Source organism: Streptopelia decaocto (genome assembly GCF_964273445.1).
Source record: "Streptopelia decaocto genome assembly, chromosome: 7".
Lineage (NCBI taxonomy): Eukaryota > Metazoa > Chordata > Aves > Columbiformes > Columbidae > Streptopelia > Streptopelia decaocto.
In genome coordinates this window covers 51,444,466-51,460,708 of record NC_138661.1, presented here as the reverse complement: position 1 = coordinate 51,460,708, position 16,243 = coordinate 51,444,466, and the positions used below count along the sequence as shown (strand labels likewise).

At 41.1% G+C, this 16,243-nt stretch overlaps 1 protein-coding gene across 1 annotated transcript in view; it reads right to left on the bottom strand.

The window, feature by feature from the left end:
• BRSK2 (BR serine/threonine kinase 2) overlaps positions 1–16,243 on the bottom strand; it is a gene marked incomplete at both ends in the record, with an annotated part of 313,595 nt that overhangs the window by 152,544 nt on the left and 144,808 nt on the right. The window contains one exon of the mRNA XM_082058533.1: positions 4,399–4,493. Coding sequence (XP_081914659.1) covers positions 4,399–4,493 — 95 coding nt within the window. The remainder of the gene's footprint in view (positions 1–4,398; positions 4,494–16,243) is intronic.

Genomic DNA, 16,243 nt, shown 5'->3' with positions numbered 1-16,243 from the left:
CTCACCAGAGCTTCAGGCAAGCTTGTTTGAATTAGTAACTTCATCCAGTGGTCAAACAAGACTAGTATTTTGATACTTAATCTCTCTGCCTACAGCTTACAACTATAAGCCTTTTGCCCCTACGAGTGTAATATCCTCTATTATCAAATGCCTATCCTCCTTGTCAGTATTTACAGACCATGATTAAGCTGTGTCTTAACCTTCTATTTAATAAACCAGGCAGATTGAGTCCCTTGAGTCTCTCCTAAAACATGAGCTCTGACTGCTACTTACTCTCTCAGATATTTTCTAAATTGTACCCAATTTCTAAACTTTTGCCTTAAACAATGAGCATCTCAACCATACATGCTGTGTTTCAGCAGTTTTGCAACAAAACAATGCCAGTTATTACCCGTCTTTCTCTAGCAAAAGGGGGAAAGAAAGAGGAAAAAAAAAAAAAAAGGTAAGAAATCACAGACTAGGGGAGAAAGAATAATGAGAGGGGTTAAAAAGAGGCAAAATAACAACTGAAAGAAAATGGAGAAGGAAGGAAAGACTCAAAGTAGGGCAAGGTAGTAAAGAAATATGTAGCTACTGAAATAGAAGCTCAGGAAGAAGCAAGAGATAACAAAAAGACCGTGCAAAGTAGTGCCTATTTACAAGTATGCTTGCATAACTTGTCTTGGCAGTTCCAAGAGGCTGACACTTGATCCTGCTACCTATCCCTCCACTCAATTAATTCAGGCAATGACCCTCCCCCTGCTTAGGAACACAAACTACACCTTTGCAGAGCTTTTTGGAAGCAGAGCTCATTAGCACCACAAGGCACAAGAACAACAAACTAACCTCCCCCAAACCCACCACCCATGTCTCAATGGACCTCCACAAGAGAAATGAGGAAGGGACTGTGTCTCTTCCCATCCTTCACCCTGGAAATACCTGCCCCATTTCAAGGCCAGCACTGGAGGACTCAGAATAAACAAAAGGCCCATACACACAAAGCGCACATATGGAGGTCATCCAGCCATCAAGTCTGGGACATCTGTGGCTTTCGCAGGATGCCTGTGTGTTCAAGTAATTAGTCCAAAACCAGCTGTCCCCTTCTTGCTCTTCACCCTTTTATGTTCCCACTGCTTCTACTACTACTGTCTGTCCAAAGAGTATTTCATCTGATGGATCAACAAATGAGTAGCTTTTTTGCTCTTGTTTATTCTTTGGAAGGAGGGAGTGGAAGAGAACTGGTGAGGTGGTAAAGAAGAAAGGACTCTTGTGAGTAAGTCTCATGAGATGCCTCAATGTTTTCAAACAAGCTTTTGCCACATCAGAGGAAAGATTTGCTTTAACCTTTATATTCCAAAGTTATAAACTCCAAATGCTTGTGCTGGTACTGAAAATGCAACCATCAATAGTAAACCTGCCTGTTCAGGTAAGCTTACTCCTTCACAGACACATTCAGCTCTAGTCTTCTGGCCCCAATTTCCCTCTCTGCGATCCAGAAGTAATTCAGGGAGATTAACTAACCCTATTTCCATCTCAAAATCCTCCCTATAACACGCTACTTTCTGAAATCTTTCTACCGATTTGTGCAAGAGCAAGCTAAAGGTACCATGGGAGTCAGGTCTCCACATCAGTGGGGATTACTACAGGGCAGATGATGAAACCCAGCTGAAGCTTTTACCAGTTGTGTAAGAGCAGGAGCAAGAACAGAACCAGCCCTTCTGTTCACATCTGTGAAATTACATTTGTAGCTTTGCCCCAAAACCAGGCTCCCAAACAGTCCCAAGCTGGAGCTGGGAAAGGAACACGGCTCCCCAGCCTGTGCTGAGCGAATACAGGCATGACAAAGCAGAAGGCTCGCATGTGCAGTGAGCAGCCCTGTCCTTTGGTACGGCAGCAAGCGCTTGGATGATACATTTACTGCAGCTTGTGCTGCATCGTGCCTGCCTGTGTAACATCTCCATAGCAGCAGTTCTGCTAATTGAGACCAGCTGCTTCAATTCCAAATTCTTCGCTCCAGAAATATCGATACTATGACGTTGTGATTAGAAAGCACTTTACCAAATCCCTCTCAATTCTGCACAGCTCAGAGGAAGAGCAGCTGCAGAAAGAAGGGACAGTTCCCTGAATGTACAGAATAAAGCGCTGCAAAAACACGGGAGAAACCAAGGCTGTGATAAGCATGTCAAAACAGAATAATGATGGCTGGGAAAGCAGCCTGCTGTATATGCTTCTGCCTGTCATTTTAGATGTTGAAAGGCCCACAAGCAGACTTCTGCCTTATGCTCTAGGATAAATGGCCACAGCACTGCAGTGTTACAGCTTCATGCAGCAGGTGTGCATATTTGTCAGATCCAGTTTTTCTGTCCAAGGATGGATTAAAGCTAAATCCATCAGTCTGGGCCTGGCTTGGGAGAGTAGCTGTGGTCTTGAATCATGTGGCTCCAGGGACTGTTTCTGCATGGCCCACTGGCAAAGATAGTCACTGGAACTGATAGGCTAATGGGAAGATTTGCAAAGTGGGAATGCCACCACACCACCATGACTTGGCTTCACTGTTGGCTGTTTCCCTGTGGCTGCTGACTCCACACAGCAAGCTGTCAGCTGGATGCTTGGCAATGGTCACACTGGGATTGTTGAAAGCTGCAAGCATTTTTCCCCTTTGGCCAAGCTGGATTAAGCTGGCTAACAGTACAGTTAATTCCAAATTCACTTAGAAGTCACAGGCACTGTCTGTGACCATCAGACACAGGGCATTCCTGAAAAGACATCTGGTTACTGAGTTTATGCAGGAACTGGGCAAACCACTTCAAATACCATCTGTTATTCCAACCTCCTGAGCACAGAGAACAGAATCCTCAAAAGAGAAAAATCTCACCAAGAATGGTCTGAAAATGAGACTCACGATACGATGCGTGGTTTACTCCTGAGAAGGGTGCTATACAATCTTACAGAAAATATGGCATGCTTTGGCATGAGTCTGCGTAAACAAGGGCCTAACACACCATTTCACTACTCAGATTTCAGACTACAACCAAGGTAATGCAACACGACTAAAGCAGAGAGACCACTGTGCTATGCTAAGAGATTTGCTTCCTACTCTGAAAATCAATGAAGTAAATAACATGTTTTATACAGATACCAGACAGCATATCTAAGCAAACAAAATGCTCGTGTTATTTAAAAATATTCCTATTATGTTACTCTGGAAAATACTCAAAGTGTTTAGAGTCTCATTCAGATATTACCATTTACAGACTTCCTTGCTTTCACTGTATTCCCTTCATCTGCTGAATCTCCCTTTAAAGTTACAGTTTGCTTATCTATTTAACTTTTGGTCTACATTAGAAGACTGTTTGAATCCACAGTACTGCAGGAGAAGGAATACTTCTATGAAATTCCAGAAAGGTAAGTCCAAACACATTACGATTGAATATAAATACCCCATATTTTTTCTCTGAAAAAAATAAACTTACATTGTATGTGTAACATTCATTGACCTTTAATCTCAATTTTCTTTCTCCTCCTAGTAAGGTTGGTATACTTACTTGTGATGGAAAACAGCTGACACGGAAGTAGATAAAGAAACAGCAGCGTAAAGATATATGTTCTATGTGCTTACAGGGAAGTTATATTGATAAAGTGCTCTAGGCTGCATGAAGACCTGTTAACATCATTTGCATGTGCCAGCTTGATGGAATTGTGTTGATTGCAGAGCAGTGTGTTCCCTCCCATCAAGCTGAATTAAGCCTTTCTAGTCACCAAATCACATGAATAAATTTTTATGCATATATTTATTTTATTTTTAGGTTTCCAAGATCAAACAATGACACTAATGTAAGGAGATGGTTATTACAAGGCCAGGTAAAAAACTAATTAAACTCTTCTGAACACTACTGTCATTTGGACCATTGGGACAGACACTTTAATGGTTTCCAATGGCACAGCTCTGTGGATTGTTAACAGAATTACAACAGCTTTAAACAGTCAAGGACTTTGGCATGTCAGATCATAAAGAACCCATGCAGTGGAGCAAGCAGTAGGAGTATTCAAACAACAGATTCACCAGCCTCTCTTAAATCTCTGCCTACTGGCATTTGTACAGCTCAGCCTGCAATGTACCGCAACTATTATGCACTGCTGCAGCAGTGGAAGTCAGATGCCCAACACGCATCTGCCCAGCAGAGAAGCAACAACTCTGCAGCTGACCGTTTGTTTCGTTCACAAAGCACAGGCATACTCCCATTTAATTTCAGCTGCCTTGGCTTCCCCCATAACTAAATTATTGTTATTATGCTCCACATAATCCTAGTACTGACAAGGATGTTTGTTATACGTAATTAAAGATATTAATTTTGCATGGAACACAAGACACAGAGCCAAGAACCTCATTTTTTTTTAAGTCTCCCATTAGAAAATTACCTTCATTAACACCGACTCGCTGAGCTTCTCTCTGTTGACAATTTTTATCGCGACCTTCTGACATGTGACACAGTGAACCCCCAGCTTCACAAGCCCTACAGGAGAAACAGAAAAATAGAAAGGAAGAAATGGTTAGATAGCCGCTGTTGAGATTTTTGCTATTAGTACACCACCCAGCATTTGGCAAGTTAAATGCAAAGAAATAAACACTAGTCCCTCCTACAGCCACATAAGGTCTTGTGAGTAATGAAGACCCTGCAGCCCACATCGTGACCATTTGGCAGTGAAGCCACCAACATCCTTATTGCTGCTGCAGTTTCTGCCATTAAAGCTGTATTTCTGTTGAAGAACTGTATTCCAGCTTGCACCACTCAAAGTGTGATATATCAGTAAGAAGTAAACTTCTGCCAATTTTACCACACTAGGCTAAGGGCTTTTGCTGACACCTGACATCAAGGAAAGCTCAGAAATCAAAAAAACTAGATAATCAAATAATATCTGCAGTGTAGACATGGTCTCTACATTTTTCTAGCTCCTTGCAAAGCTCTCATGATCATAATAAAAAGGCACTTAATTATGATTTCCTGTACTTTTTAAATTTAGCCTGCTGTATAAAGTTAATACTGTGACGGTTGCCATTGTGGCATGGAGGAACATCAACATATGCTGATACAATTCTAAGTTGTTCTTATTTGTTATTATTTACTATATCTTTGTCCTCAAATAACTTAAAGTGCTGTTAAATGATAATATTGACAAAAGCATATGGATATCCCTGACAGGATCAGGATGTCTGAGCTATCACCAAAATATGGAACAAACCTTCAAGAATTAAAAGAAAGAGGTAAGTAATATACACAAAGCATTATCTTCTACTAAACGTTGACCTAAATCCGCTGACTTTCATGAAAATACATTGAGATATCTCCCACAAGTGAGTTTAAGATAGTCCCCTGAGCTCTCAACTATAACACCATTAAGAAAATTTGTACCCAGAAATATTGCACTTTGTAGGTCTCTTCAAGTGTGATTTTGTTTGCTTCAGCTTTTATTCTCGTCAGACATGCAAATGCAGCACAACACCTGATCGGCTGCACCCCATACCACTCCGCACACAATATGCCAAATTGCCATTTAGTTTAATTCAGTTATAACTAAGTAAGAATGGCACCTCCTTGGTGTTACTGAGACTCTTGCAGCTTCACAGAGCATTTGTGAGCAATGACGTTGCACTGTAAGAAAAGGTCTAGCTCAGCTTACAGGTTCTAGGTTGTGTTGGAGTTAAGATCCTGACCCCATCCCCTGATGCAAACCACACAACCAAACACATTGCTTTACCTGCAAATTGAATACAACAGATCTGCAGTCCAGCAAAACAATGAACACAGGACTTCACACGTCTTACTGAGGGATGAATATATAGACTATAGCCTTACCACAAACTATCCCCAGTGAAGTGAACTGGAGTTTCATCAGGGACTCCAGCAACCTCCTGCAAGATACTTCTCCATCTTTTTGCTACTGAGTTAATTATGAATTTTGAACCATTAATCACTGGTTATTATGCTGAGAAATAAACTCCAAACTCACTTCCAGTCAGATCTCTTTTACGGCATGCTCAAGTGTTCTGGATATTTCTAGTCACATAATTTCTCAGTCTCATCTGGTTAAATGCTGACATCCTTACTTTCAGCCATGACATTAACAAGTCACAAAAATGAAGAACGCTGCACACTGACAAATTCATTTGAAACTGTGTAAAGCAATAGCCTGTCCCTTGCCTGACGCAGCCAAGAAGCACAGCTGCGGGAAGATGCTGTGATGTCCATCCAGTCCTCAATCTTATGTCTCAATTTTGTCTATTCAATAAATTTATAATATTACCCACAGCACTGTTGGCTCTGTGTTCACCACTCATAGCAGCTGCAGCCTTACTTGTGCTTCTTCTCTTTGGCTTTGTTATGTGTTTGGATAGTGGCTACTTGGCACCGCTTTGTTGAAAGTGCACACAGTTTCAATTTGTGCTGATTGCTTTCTTCCTGCTTCCAGCACAAATCGCAGCTCCACATCACTCTTGCAGCGTGACCACATCACTATTTACATCGCTCTTTCAAATCTCAGCAGAACTTCTAGCTCAGTCCTTTATATCTCGGCTCCCGGGGTCTGTGGCACAGTGCTGTACTGTCACATGCTGCAGACCAGTTATTTTAAGAGGTCAATAAAGGTGACAAACAACTGCTCTCTGTAACTGGTCCTTCACCCTGAAGAAAATATAAAGGTTTATCTCACCCTTCAGGGTTTGATTTCAAATGTTGTTGCTCCCAAATCAAAACATCTGTCCCACTGAACCTGGCCAATCTGTAAACTATTTTTCCTTTGTCCTCCCTGAAGCACCCTGTGATTGAGTCCTAGAAAGGTTTTAACCATTAACTTCTGGGACACCACCATGCTGTGCAGGCAATCCTCACAGCATCCTCTGTCCTTTTGCCTACCACAGAAACTAAAAAATTAAGATAAAACCATTCTGTTTATGCCAATAAAAATGTTAATCAACTGTTAGAAGACACTGCAAACCTTGCAAAAATCACATTGATACTGAATCACACTGATTTTATATCGAATTAATTTCATTGACCTCAATAAATCATTCTTGATTTACACCACATTACCAGGAAACAGAATGAAAAAACACACATAAGATTTAATGTATTTTTCCTCTTCTTATGATTCACATTTTAAAAATCAAGGAAAAAAAATACTGTCACTGCTATCTGCTCTGTGAAGACAGAACTTTAAGACAACCCTATGAACAGCCCAAGACACTGTACTAAATTCACTGAATGTAATTTTAGGATAAAATGAAGACATATTGCTCTGCCTTGCCTCCCCAGTTCTCTGGGCACAGTTCAGATTTTCATCCACAAGTGGTTCTTGCGGGCTCTCAGGCTTTCAAATGGGCTGTTATATCCTGTGAGCTGCAAACATCGGACTGCTTTTGATCTTAGCCACTGAACTGCACAAGAACCAGCCCTATAATTTCAGGTTGGAAGTACAGAAGAAAACATAAGCATGGTTAAAAGCAAGGGGATGTGTAAGCTAACATTGTCTTTTAATTTATGATTAAAAGCCATGAGTTGAAAACCAATGAGCATAAGTAACCCCAGGTGACACAAAGGGAAGGTGCAATTGAAGGCAGAAGAGCAAAGGGAAGTGTACAGGCTTGACACAGCCTCATGCTGCACTGACCTGCTAACAACCACGCCTGTGCTCTTTGCTGCTGGGAATCTCCTGCTCTGTGGATGCTTAAAGATACACAGATATTTTCTGAAAAGGACAGGAGCTTGTGTGATGAACAAGCGACAGATTTAGATCAGCTGGACAGGTGGACAGCCCACCCTGAAGCAGTACAGAGACAAATCCTTTATTTTGCCCAAGAAGAATGTACTGTGGGGGTGGAGAAAAAAAAAGCTTCCCTCCAGCTAAGACAATATATTCACTATAAACCCATGATCACAGAAGTCATCTCCATGGCCTGCATTGTAACTGGTAATCACCTCCATGACAGTTCAGCCAAGGACAGGATTATAGAAAAGGCTGATTTACTTTTGCCTTGCATTTTGTGTGGTAATTTTCCCTAACACAGACTGAATAAAACACTAAGAGTTCAGAGCTCGTGCTATTCCATATCTACTTTACAGTTGTGTGAATAGCAGCACGAGGAAACACAACTGTGGATAGTAACACCTTACTAATAATCCTGGTATTACAAGTCTTCATTACAGAAAAAACCCCACAACTATCTAGAAACAACAGGGAACTGGTTTTCACTCCTATCCAAAACTGGATCCTGCCACAGATCTGAAACAAATTATCGTTTTGAGAGAGGGAGACTAATAAACAATGAAACAACATTGTTGTTTAAATACAGCACTTATGGTATACTCATTGCTAATAAATAATGTTCCCACAGTCTTTCAGAAATGTTAAACACAAGTAACTCATTACCCTGATTTTTAACCATAAGGCAAATAACTACTTCAAGAAGTGGAATGAAAAGTTAGGTACACTTGCTATATTTAATTCATATGATTTTTCCAATGGTAAATGGAGGTCTTTCATTTCCTTCTGAAATGAAACCAAGCCAGTGTCCTCTCTTTACGTATTGATACATTCCTGTAGTAGGCAAACTAGCCAGTGACTTCAGAAGATCACCTGCACTTAACATGTTGCTTGTTCTTCATTTCACTTCAGAGTGCATTGCCAAAAAACTTCTTAAAAAATCTGGGCAGAAAGCCCTGGTCTGGCCAGTAGTATCTATTTTGGCTGGATAAGCAATTAAAAGAATGTCTACAGAGAAATATCATTCCTCTTTTAACCTGAGTTAGCTAATTGCCAATTAATTCAAGTCAATGAATACTCTGCAAATGTTAATCTAGGCACTGCAGGACAAAAATATTTGTGGCTTACTTCAGGGCTCACACTAGTGCTGGTACCAAACTCTCTGGATTAAAGAAGGAACAAAAATCTTGGGCTGAACAAACTCACGTACACAGTTTTTTAAAAAGCTAAGTGTATGTACACCTTTGCTGCACATTAGCTTTGTATATACAATCCTTATGTACAAGTAACGTAATTTAGCCTCACAAACTGGAGGTTGCTGTTGTAAATCGTAAACATATTTATGAATACTCCTTCCTGAAAACCACATGCACTAGCATTTACAAGATTTGCAAATTCAAGAATGCTAATTTAGAAAATCAACTCTTAAAGCAAACAAAAGCATTAATGCAAATGAAGTGGTGCATAGGACAATGCTTGTAATATTATTGCTCTTTATTCTCAACAGATATCTTTGCAAGCACTGTAGTTTCAATTAGGGTTAAATCAGTTCAGTTACAGTGCCTAACTCTGCTGACTGCAGTGAAGCTGCTTTAGATCTACAACAGTGGAAAACAGATTAAAATTTGGCCCACAGCAACATCATTTCCATACCCATAAAATAAGGATAATAACACTTACTTACCTTGCAAGGGCTGTAGAAGGATTAACTGATTAATCCTTGCAAAGAATGTTGGAAAGGGATCTAAACCCTAATAAAGTTTTACATATTACAACCAGGAAAACTGTATCTTAAATACAATCTGGAAAGAAAGGTCTAGATAATTTCTTATTAATAGCTTCCATTTAATTTCCCAATTCTTCTAGCACATAGATTTCTGGTCTCCTACAATATGCATCTTACGCTCTTAGCTGCACTGGAAAGAACTTTGTTACCAAGCATTCTACTTATGAAAAACAATAATTGCCCTTAATTACTCAGTCTTCTCATTGCATGGATGTTTGTTTTTCTATAGCAATTGTTATCTCTAATTATTGTCTTTAAAATAAACAGAGCCTTATATCAAGTGACAGGCAAATTATACTGTATCAATTTATAATTGCATATGGGGAAAGGAGGTATAGGGTTGCCTAGAAATCTAAAAGGATGAGGAAGCAGCTAACTACATTGGTAACGAAATAATTTGACCCTGGGTCCTTCTACAGAAAGATTCTAGTGCTAAAAGGCTGTTCTGAGGGTTCAAACAGTAACTGTTTCTAAATTGAATAAACTGTAATTACAGGAGGACTAAAGCCAGAGTTCAAATGCTCAGCAGGAGCATGGAAGAAGATGTTCATCAGTGCTGGGATTCATGTACCTCACCTCAGAGCACAGGGAAGCTGCATGCTGAATTGCTATTGCCCATATTTATTCTCCTGAGCTATGAGCACTGTCACGCACACCACCTTGGCCAGCCAAAGGGACGCACTCCTAAGCTCAGAGATTGGTGAGAACAATGCATCAGCTCAGATGTGACTGGATCCACACGCCTGATATTAGAGAACAAGAGACAGACACAAATATATACACACAGCAGCTCACCAGGAGCAGGTTTTACACTGTACACCTCAGAGATTATGGTAAGATCATCCTCCAAGCTCAGCAGGATCAAAACACACAGAACCAACATCACCTCTATTGATTTTTATCTTGGTTTCTTTCTTACAATATTTCATAAATCAATACTTCTCAGAAACCCTTTGTGCCCCCTGAATATAGCAAAGAACGTGACTGTTGAGTCCTTTTGACATGTTCTCTTTCCCAACTTACCAAACACTCTCATGTGTCTAAAGAGGAGCCCCCAGGGAACCAGGACACAAACCTTGATGGGCACACTGGAGGCTGCTTTTGTAAAATGTCATTATTTCATCAGTCAAACTCCAACAAACTCTTGAAGTCCTCTGGGATCTATAAGCAGCTTGTCATGTCTAGTGGGCTGAGCTCCTATTTCAGATCAAGTCTTTGTTCCCACATAAAAACACTTGGGATACTAAGCTTTGCTGCCATGGGAGAAGGGCAGGCTTCAGCCTCCAACATGTACGCCGGAAAGCATTTGGGTAGCACCCCCAGCCCCTGCAGACAGGGAGAAGAGTGGTTTCATTGTTTTCAAATTAAAAACATAAATTAAAACCTAATATCTTCCCATTGATACACCAGGAAAAAAAAAAAATCCCTTTTTTATATCTCTGGATGGGTATTGGAAAGACTCCAGTTTTGCCCACAACTCCCCTAGGCTAAACCTTTTCTTTCCACTTCCCAAGAGCTATACAGGGTGTTTCAGAAAGATGGACCCAATTTGAAATCACTATATCTCTGCCACCATGAACCGCCCATGAATGAAACTCTTACCACTTGAAAGAGGAAGGCACAGAGTTTCAAATGATTACCATGAGATGCCTCTCCCTGTGCCTAAACAGCCCCCAGCCATTCTCAAGATGGCAACCCTGCAACGCAAGGCATTTTGGTTCCATCTTTTTTAAACACCCTGTACATCTCCTTGAAAAACTCTTTTTGAGGAATGATGAGATCCATGTCCCCCATCAGACTTCATTAATCCTCTCTCAAGAGATGATCAAAGATGGACATTTTCAGGTACAGCAGGAAGCCAACAGAACTCTGTCTATCCTGCCTAAGATGTACTTCAGAAAACATGTCACTATAATTTGGTAACATCTGGGTAATGAGTCACAATGTCCCTGCTTGGTCCAGTGATCTATAGCGAAGGGCTGATGCACTAACAAGGAGTGAACACTGCACAGCAGAGAAAGAGGAGGTGAGGAAGGAGGAGGCGAAACAGTGGATAAACCACTCTTCGTGTATGCTTTTAGCTGATGTTAATCTCATTTTCTATGCTCATTTCTTACATCTCCCCTTCTTCACCACACCTTTCCGTTCTCCTTCTGTCAGGAAGTCCTCACACCCTTTTGACCCCACCATCAGCCAAGATTGTTTCAGCTAGATTATATGTATATTAAGAACTCAATTAAAAAAGGGGGTTACCATGGAAAACCTTTATACAGAAGACAAAGGTCATGCTCTTCACAAGATTAGGTTCACCACAGAGCATTTCATCTACCCAGCTCAGTGCTGATACAGCTTACTCTGCCCTCTGACATCTCTTAATCACCCACTGACAGATTCCTAACAGGATTTTCACTGACTGCCAATATGCTGCACTTCAGGCTCAAGAAGTGATTTGGATTAACCATGCTTGCACCCATGCTAGGAACAAGGTGCAAACCAGCAAGTCACAAGGACACAGCACATCCCAGTTCCTGTGAATTCCAGAAGGGCTTGTTGATGACAGTGGGATGTGGCCCATACACAGCCAGGGGAGAAACATGCTGGATAGCCACTGCATACATTGTTCTACAGCTACAGATTTTTTTCCAAGGACAAATTGTTTTGTACCCAGTAGAACTAATAGGGGCTGATCTCTTGCAGATCCACACCATAAATTTCATTTAACTGAAAAACCTTAAATATTCCTCATGTTCCCTAATGAGATCTCCAGTCCCACCCTAAAAGGTCCTCACTACATCTATGGACATACTACTTTCCCCTCCTCATCATATTACCTACAATTTCCTCCCCCATTGTCTCCAGCTTCTTACGTCTCTTTCATGGTCTCCTGCAGTAACAGTCTCCACAGTCTTACCCATTTGTCCTGCAGTATACTTATCACTGGCATAGTTTCCTTCCACATAGCTTACTCTTTCCTTTCTCCTATGTAGAAGACAACAGATGCTATGGCTAGTCCTGACCTCTAAGCACCTCGTCTTGTTTGTCAACCAGCATCTACCAAACAGAATATCTACCATCTGAGTTGTCCTTGTATTTCCCTCTTGGTTTTGGTTCTTTGTCCCATACTCAGTCAACAGCATCCAACAAAATTAGAGAGGGAGTTTTTGTATAAAAGCTTGAAAGGACTTCATTATCTTTGAAAGATTTTTGTGACAGTGAGGCCTGTATGTTGACGTAATTCCATTTATTTACATGGCGATACTCCCACCATACATTATCATGTTATCACATACAGGCTGGCATTTGGGCAGGACACTTCATCTTCCCTGTTCTGTATATGGCTCCCACGGTATGGCCCTAGCCCTTTTCATAAGATTCTGAGATATCCCAAGAGGGCAGTGGGCTTTGCAATTTAAATTTTGTTCAGTCAATGCCCAAGTTCAAAGCTTTCCTAATTGTTAATGCAGTTCCTCTTACTAAAGTTTCAGTCTTCTTAAGTTCCTCTCTGGAAGCATGATATCTGGATTATTTATTTGTAAAAAATATTAATGTGGCTTCCTAGTGAAACAAGGTTAATACAGATACCTTGCATGTCTAGTTGTCCACACACCCTCTATCTCAAACAACTCTGGATCCCACTGGCCAACACCAGCTAAATTCAACAGTGAGCCATCAGTAATAGGTTCCACAAAATTCAGCAGTTGGCTATGGAGAGATCTTGTAAGTCACCCCAGTGTGGGAAAAGTAAAGATACAGGTTAGCCTTCAGTCATTCAGTCAGGCTAAGAGAAAAGACCTTGTGAGTCAGTCAGCTTGAGAAAGAACTCCAGAGCAGAGCCCAACTGTACTGCCTTGGCTGCAGGCTAGACAAGAGACCGGGAAGGGGGATGGAGAGGGGACAGCTCTGGGGCTACCAGAGGGGCGAGATGTTAGGGGAAGGTCTGGGGACTAGTAACAGCAGACTTACAGGCCTGCAGAACACAGCTCCATAGGATAAAATGCAAATAAATGGAAATAAATAATTTTAATAAGATTCTGATACTTTCATGTGACTCCTACAGCCCTACATGCTTTAAGTGCTTCCAGTCCTCCATAGGGGATGTGTGCAGTATAAAACTATGAGGGCAGAGATCTCATGACATAAGTATAAGACTGCTTTTCACTTTATGCAACATGTTCTTCTGTGAAAAGTTTAGGAAATAGCATTTTCTTAATAATACTAAATGTGAGAAATGGCCTGCCTCTGGCTTAGGACAATGGGAAGAAAGACCATTTGAAAACTGATTTCTGGTTTTATAAAATGAAATCACAGTAAAAGAATTAAAGGTCAGAAAAATTAGACTATTCTCATTTTAATGAACAGAAACATGCATATAACATTTTTTTGAAAGTATTTATTTCTTTTAATGTGAGAATAATGGTTCAGGTCACAGCATGGAGCTGAAAGCATTTATCGACTTCTACATCGAGAACAGGAGCTGCCTGCTTATGTAGTACAAACTTCACTACAGCTGGTTCACCGTGTTGCTTACAGAGAGAGGTAAGCAGGGGGTCATATTCAATACACGTTTATAAAAAAGGCCCAAGCACCTCATTAATTTAAGGTAGGGCTTATGAGAAACAATGCAGTACCTAGAGAGCATGGTCAGCTGTGCCTCCACCAAAAAAAAAAAAAAAAGTGAATTTAATTTCCTTTCAAAAGAAAGGTGGTTGGATAAATAGAAACACAAATACTGTAACCCACCTTCTGATACTGAGCTTCATCACTTGGAAATTCATACCAGAGTGGCTGAGGCTAAGGATGTCCTGAAACAGAGTTCAATTTCAAACTCAGGCAGTAACCAGTGATTATAAAAGAATAGTGGCATGAAAACTGTGCTGTCAAAACACATCTTTGTGTCACACTTCTGTTCCAGGGTTTCTGTGCAACAACCCCTGCCTTGGTTGCTGGAAGATCCCACAGTGAATTTTTCTCTTCTGCAAGAATTCACTGGGGAGGATGACGAACAACCCCATGGGTCTGATCTAAAGCCCACTGAAGTCAATGCAAGGCTCATCTGTTTCAGGAACTTGCAGACCAGGTTATTCATCAGCAGCTTACGGCTATCCAAACCTTGTTTCCCCTAATGGGTATTACTGTAGAGAATGAGATGGAAGTGCTGAAAGATTTGCCTGTAGTAGACCTTATAGCTATGCCACAACTAGCTGTTCTCAACAGTTACCAAAGTATGCAACTCCCTGTATGTGGTAACTATCAGTAAGGCAAAACAAATCTGCAGGCGTTGTTATTGTTGAATCTACAGCACCGTCTACTACATGCCCCCCAGACGGGAAAGGATTCTGCCTTTACTCACACTGATAATTCCTTAGTATCATCATAAACCCCCCAAATTAGGCCCCTCACAAAGACAAGTTCAAGGTCAGAAACATAATAAAGAAGGGTAAAGAGTGGACGAGTTTTCTAGGTGTCAAAAGAGGATCTCATCCCCAGGGTTTTCCCTCTGATTGCTTTCTATTCTATTAACAATTGTATTTCTTAGCCCCACACAGTATGAGGTGGCAGAAGACTCAGGAAGATTCAATAAAAAAAAAAATCACCTTAAGGAGAAGGACAAGTTTTAAGTCTGGACAAGTACATAGAACTAAGAAAAAGACCAACAGGCATCTTCTCCCTGCAAGCTACAAAGTCTGGGCAGAAGTTTAAAATACCATCCCTCAAGAAGGACACTGAGGATCCGGTTTTCCCTGCACATACACTAGAGTGATCACATTGGCTTCCTTGCAATTATTCCCAATTCCCACTGTCTGAGAAGAGCTGCAACCCTCCCAGCCTCTCCAAGGAGGTGACACAGCACAGTGCAGTCTATAAACAACAGCCACAGAGGAGCTCAGTGTTGACTGGGAGCTGCTCATGCTCAGATGAGGAGGCAGCTCAGAAATAATTTGAGCTTGCTGTCCCTGTTCAGTGTCCCACCATACACCAGGGATAAACGTGCTAAGATAATACAGTACTACCCAGCAATAATGGCATTAGACAAATCATGTATCACTTTCTGCAAAGCCACTGGCCTTAAGGGATACTGCCTGTAAACAGCACAAGAAAATACTGTCTTGTTCTTATGAACATTACACACGCTTAAGTTCTTTGGCTTTGTATTATGGGCTCCTAAGTGACTAGAAACTGCTGTAATATTCTTTACTCATACTGCGGGGTCAGGCCACTCACACATTAAGGCTATGGCCAAATTGCATAGAGTGGAGTATGTAAGAGTCTCTCATGAGCACAAGAACCATCAGCAGCTGAATAGCATTTGTCTGGCAGGACAGGTATCCCACAGAAACATTATTTGTCTGTGACCCTCTGTGCTTAAGGCACTGAAGGCTAGAGTTGCAGTCCAAATCTCATTAGGGGAATAATTTTTAAAACTCTCAGCAAGGATGGAAAAAGACTTTTCAAAGAGAATCAGGAACTCTGGCAAAGGACAAATGTAGAAAAGACTTAGCCTTCACAGACAGAAAGTCCAATTCTGGTAACTCAATCTGCAAGCCAATTAACATGGTTCAGTCAGTTGGACAAACAAAAACCAATACAGAAAACACCAAGAACTGGAGTGACGATATGTAACGTCACAAAATGGTGCGACGATGCTGCCATAAGCACAGGATCTGCTTCCTGAGACACAGCCCAGGTCACTGAGGCCTCCTGTGCAAGCAGACTCCCTAC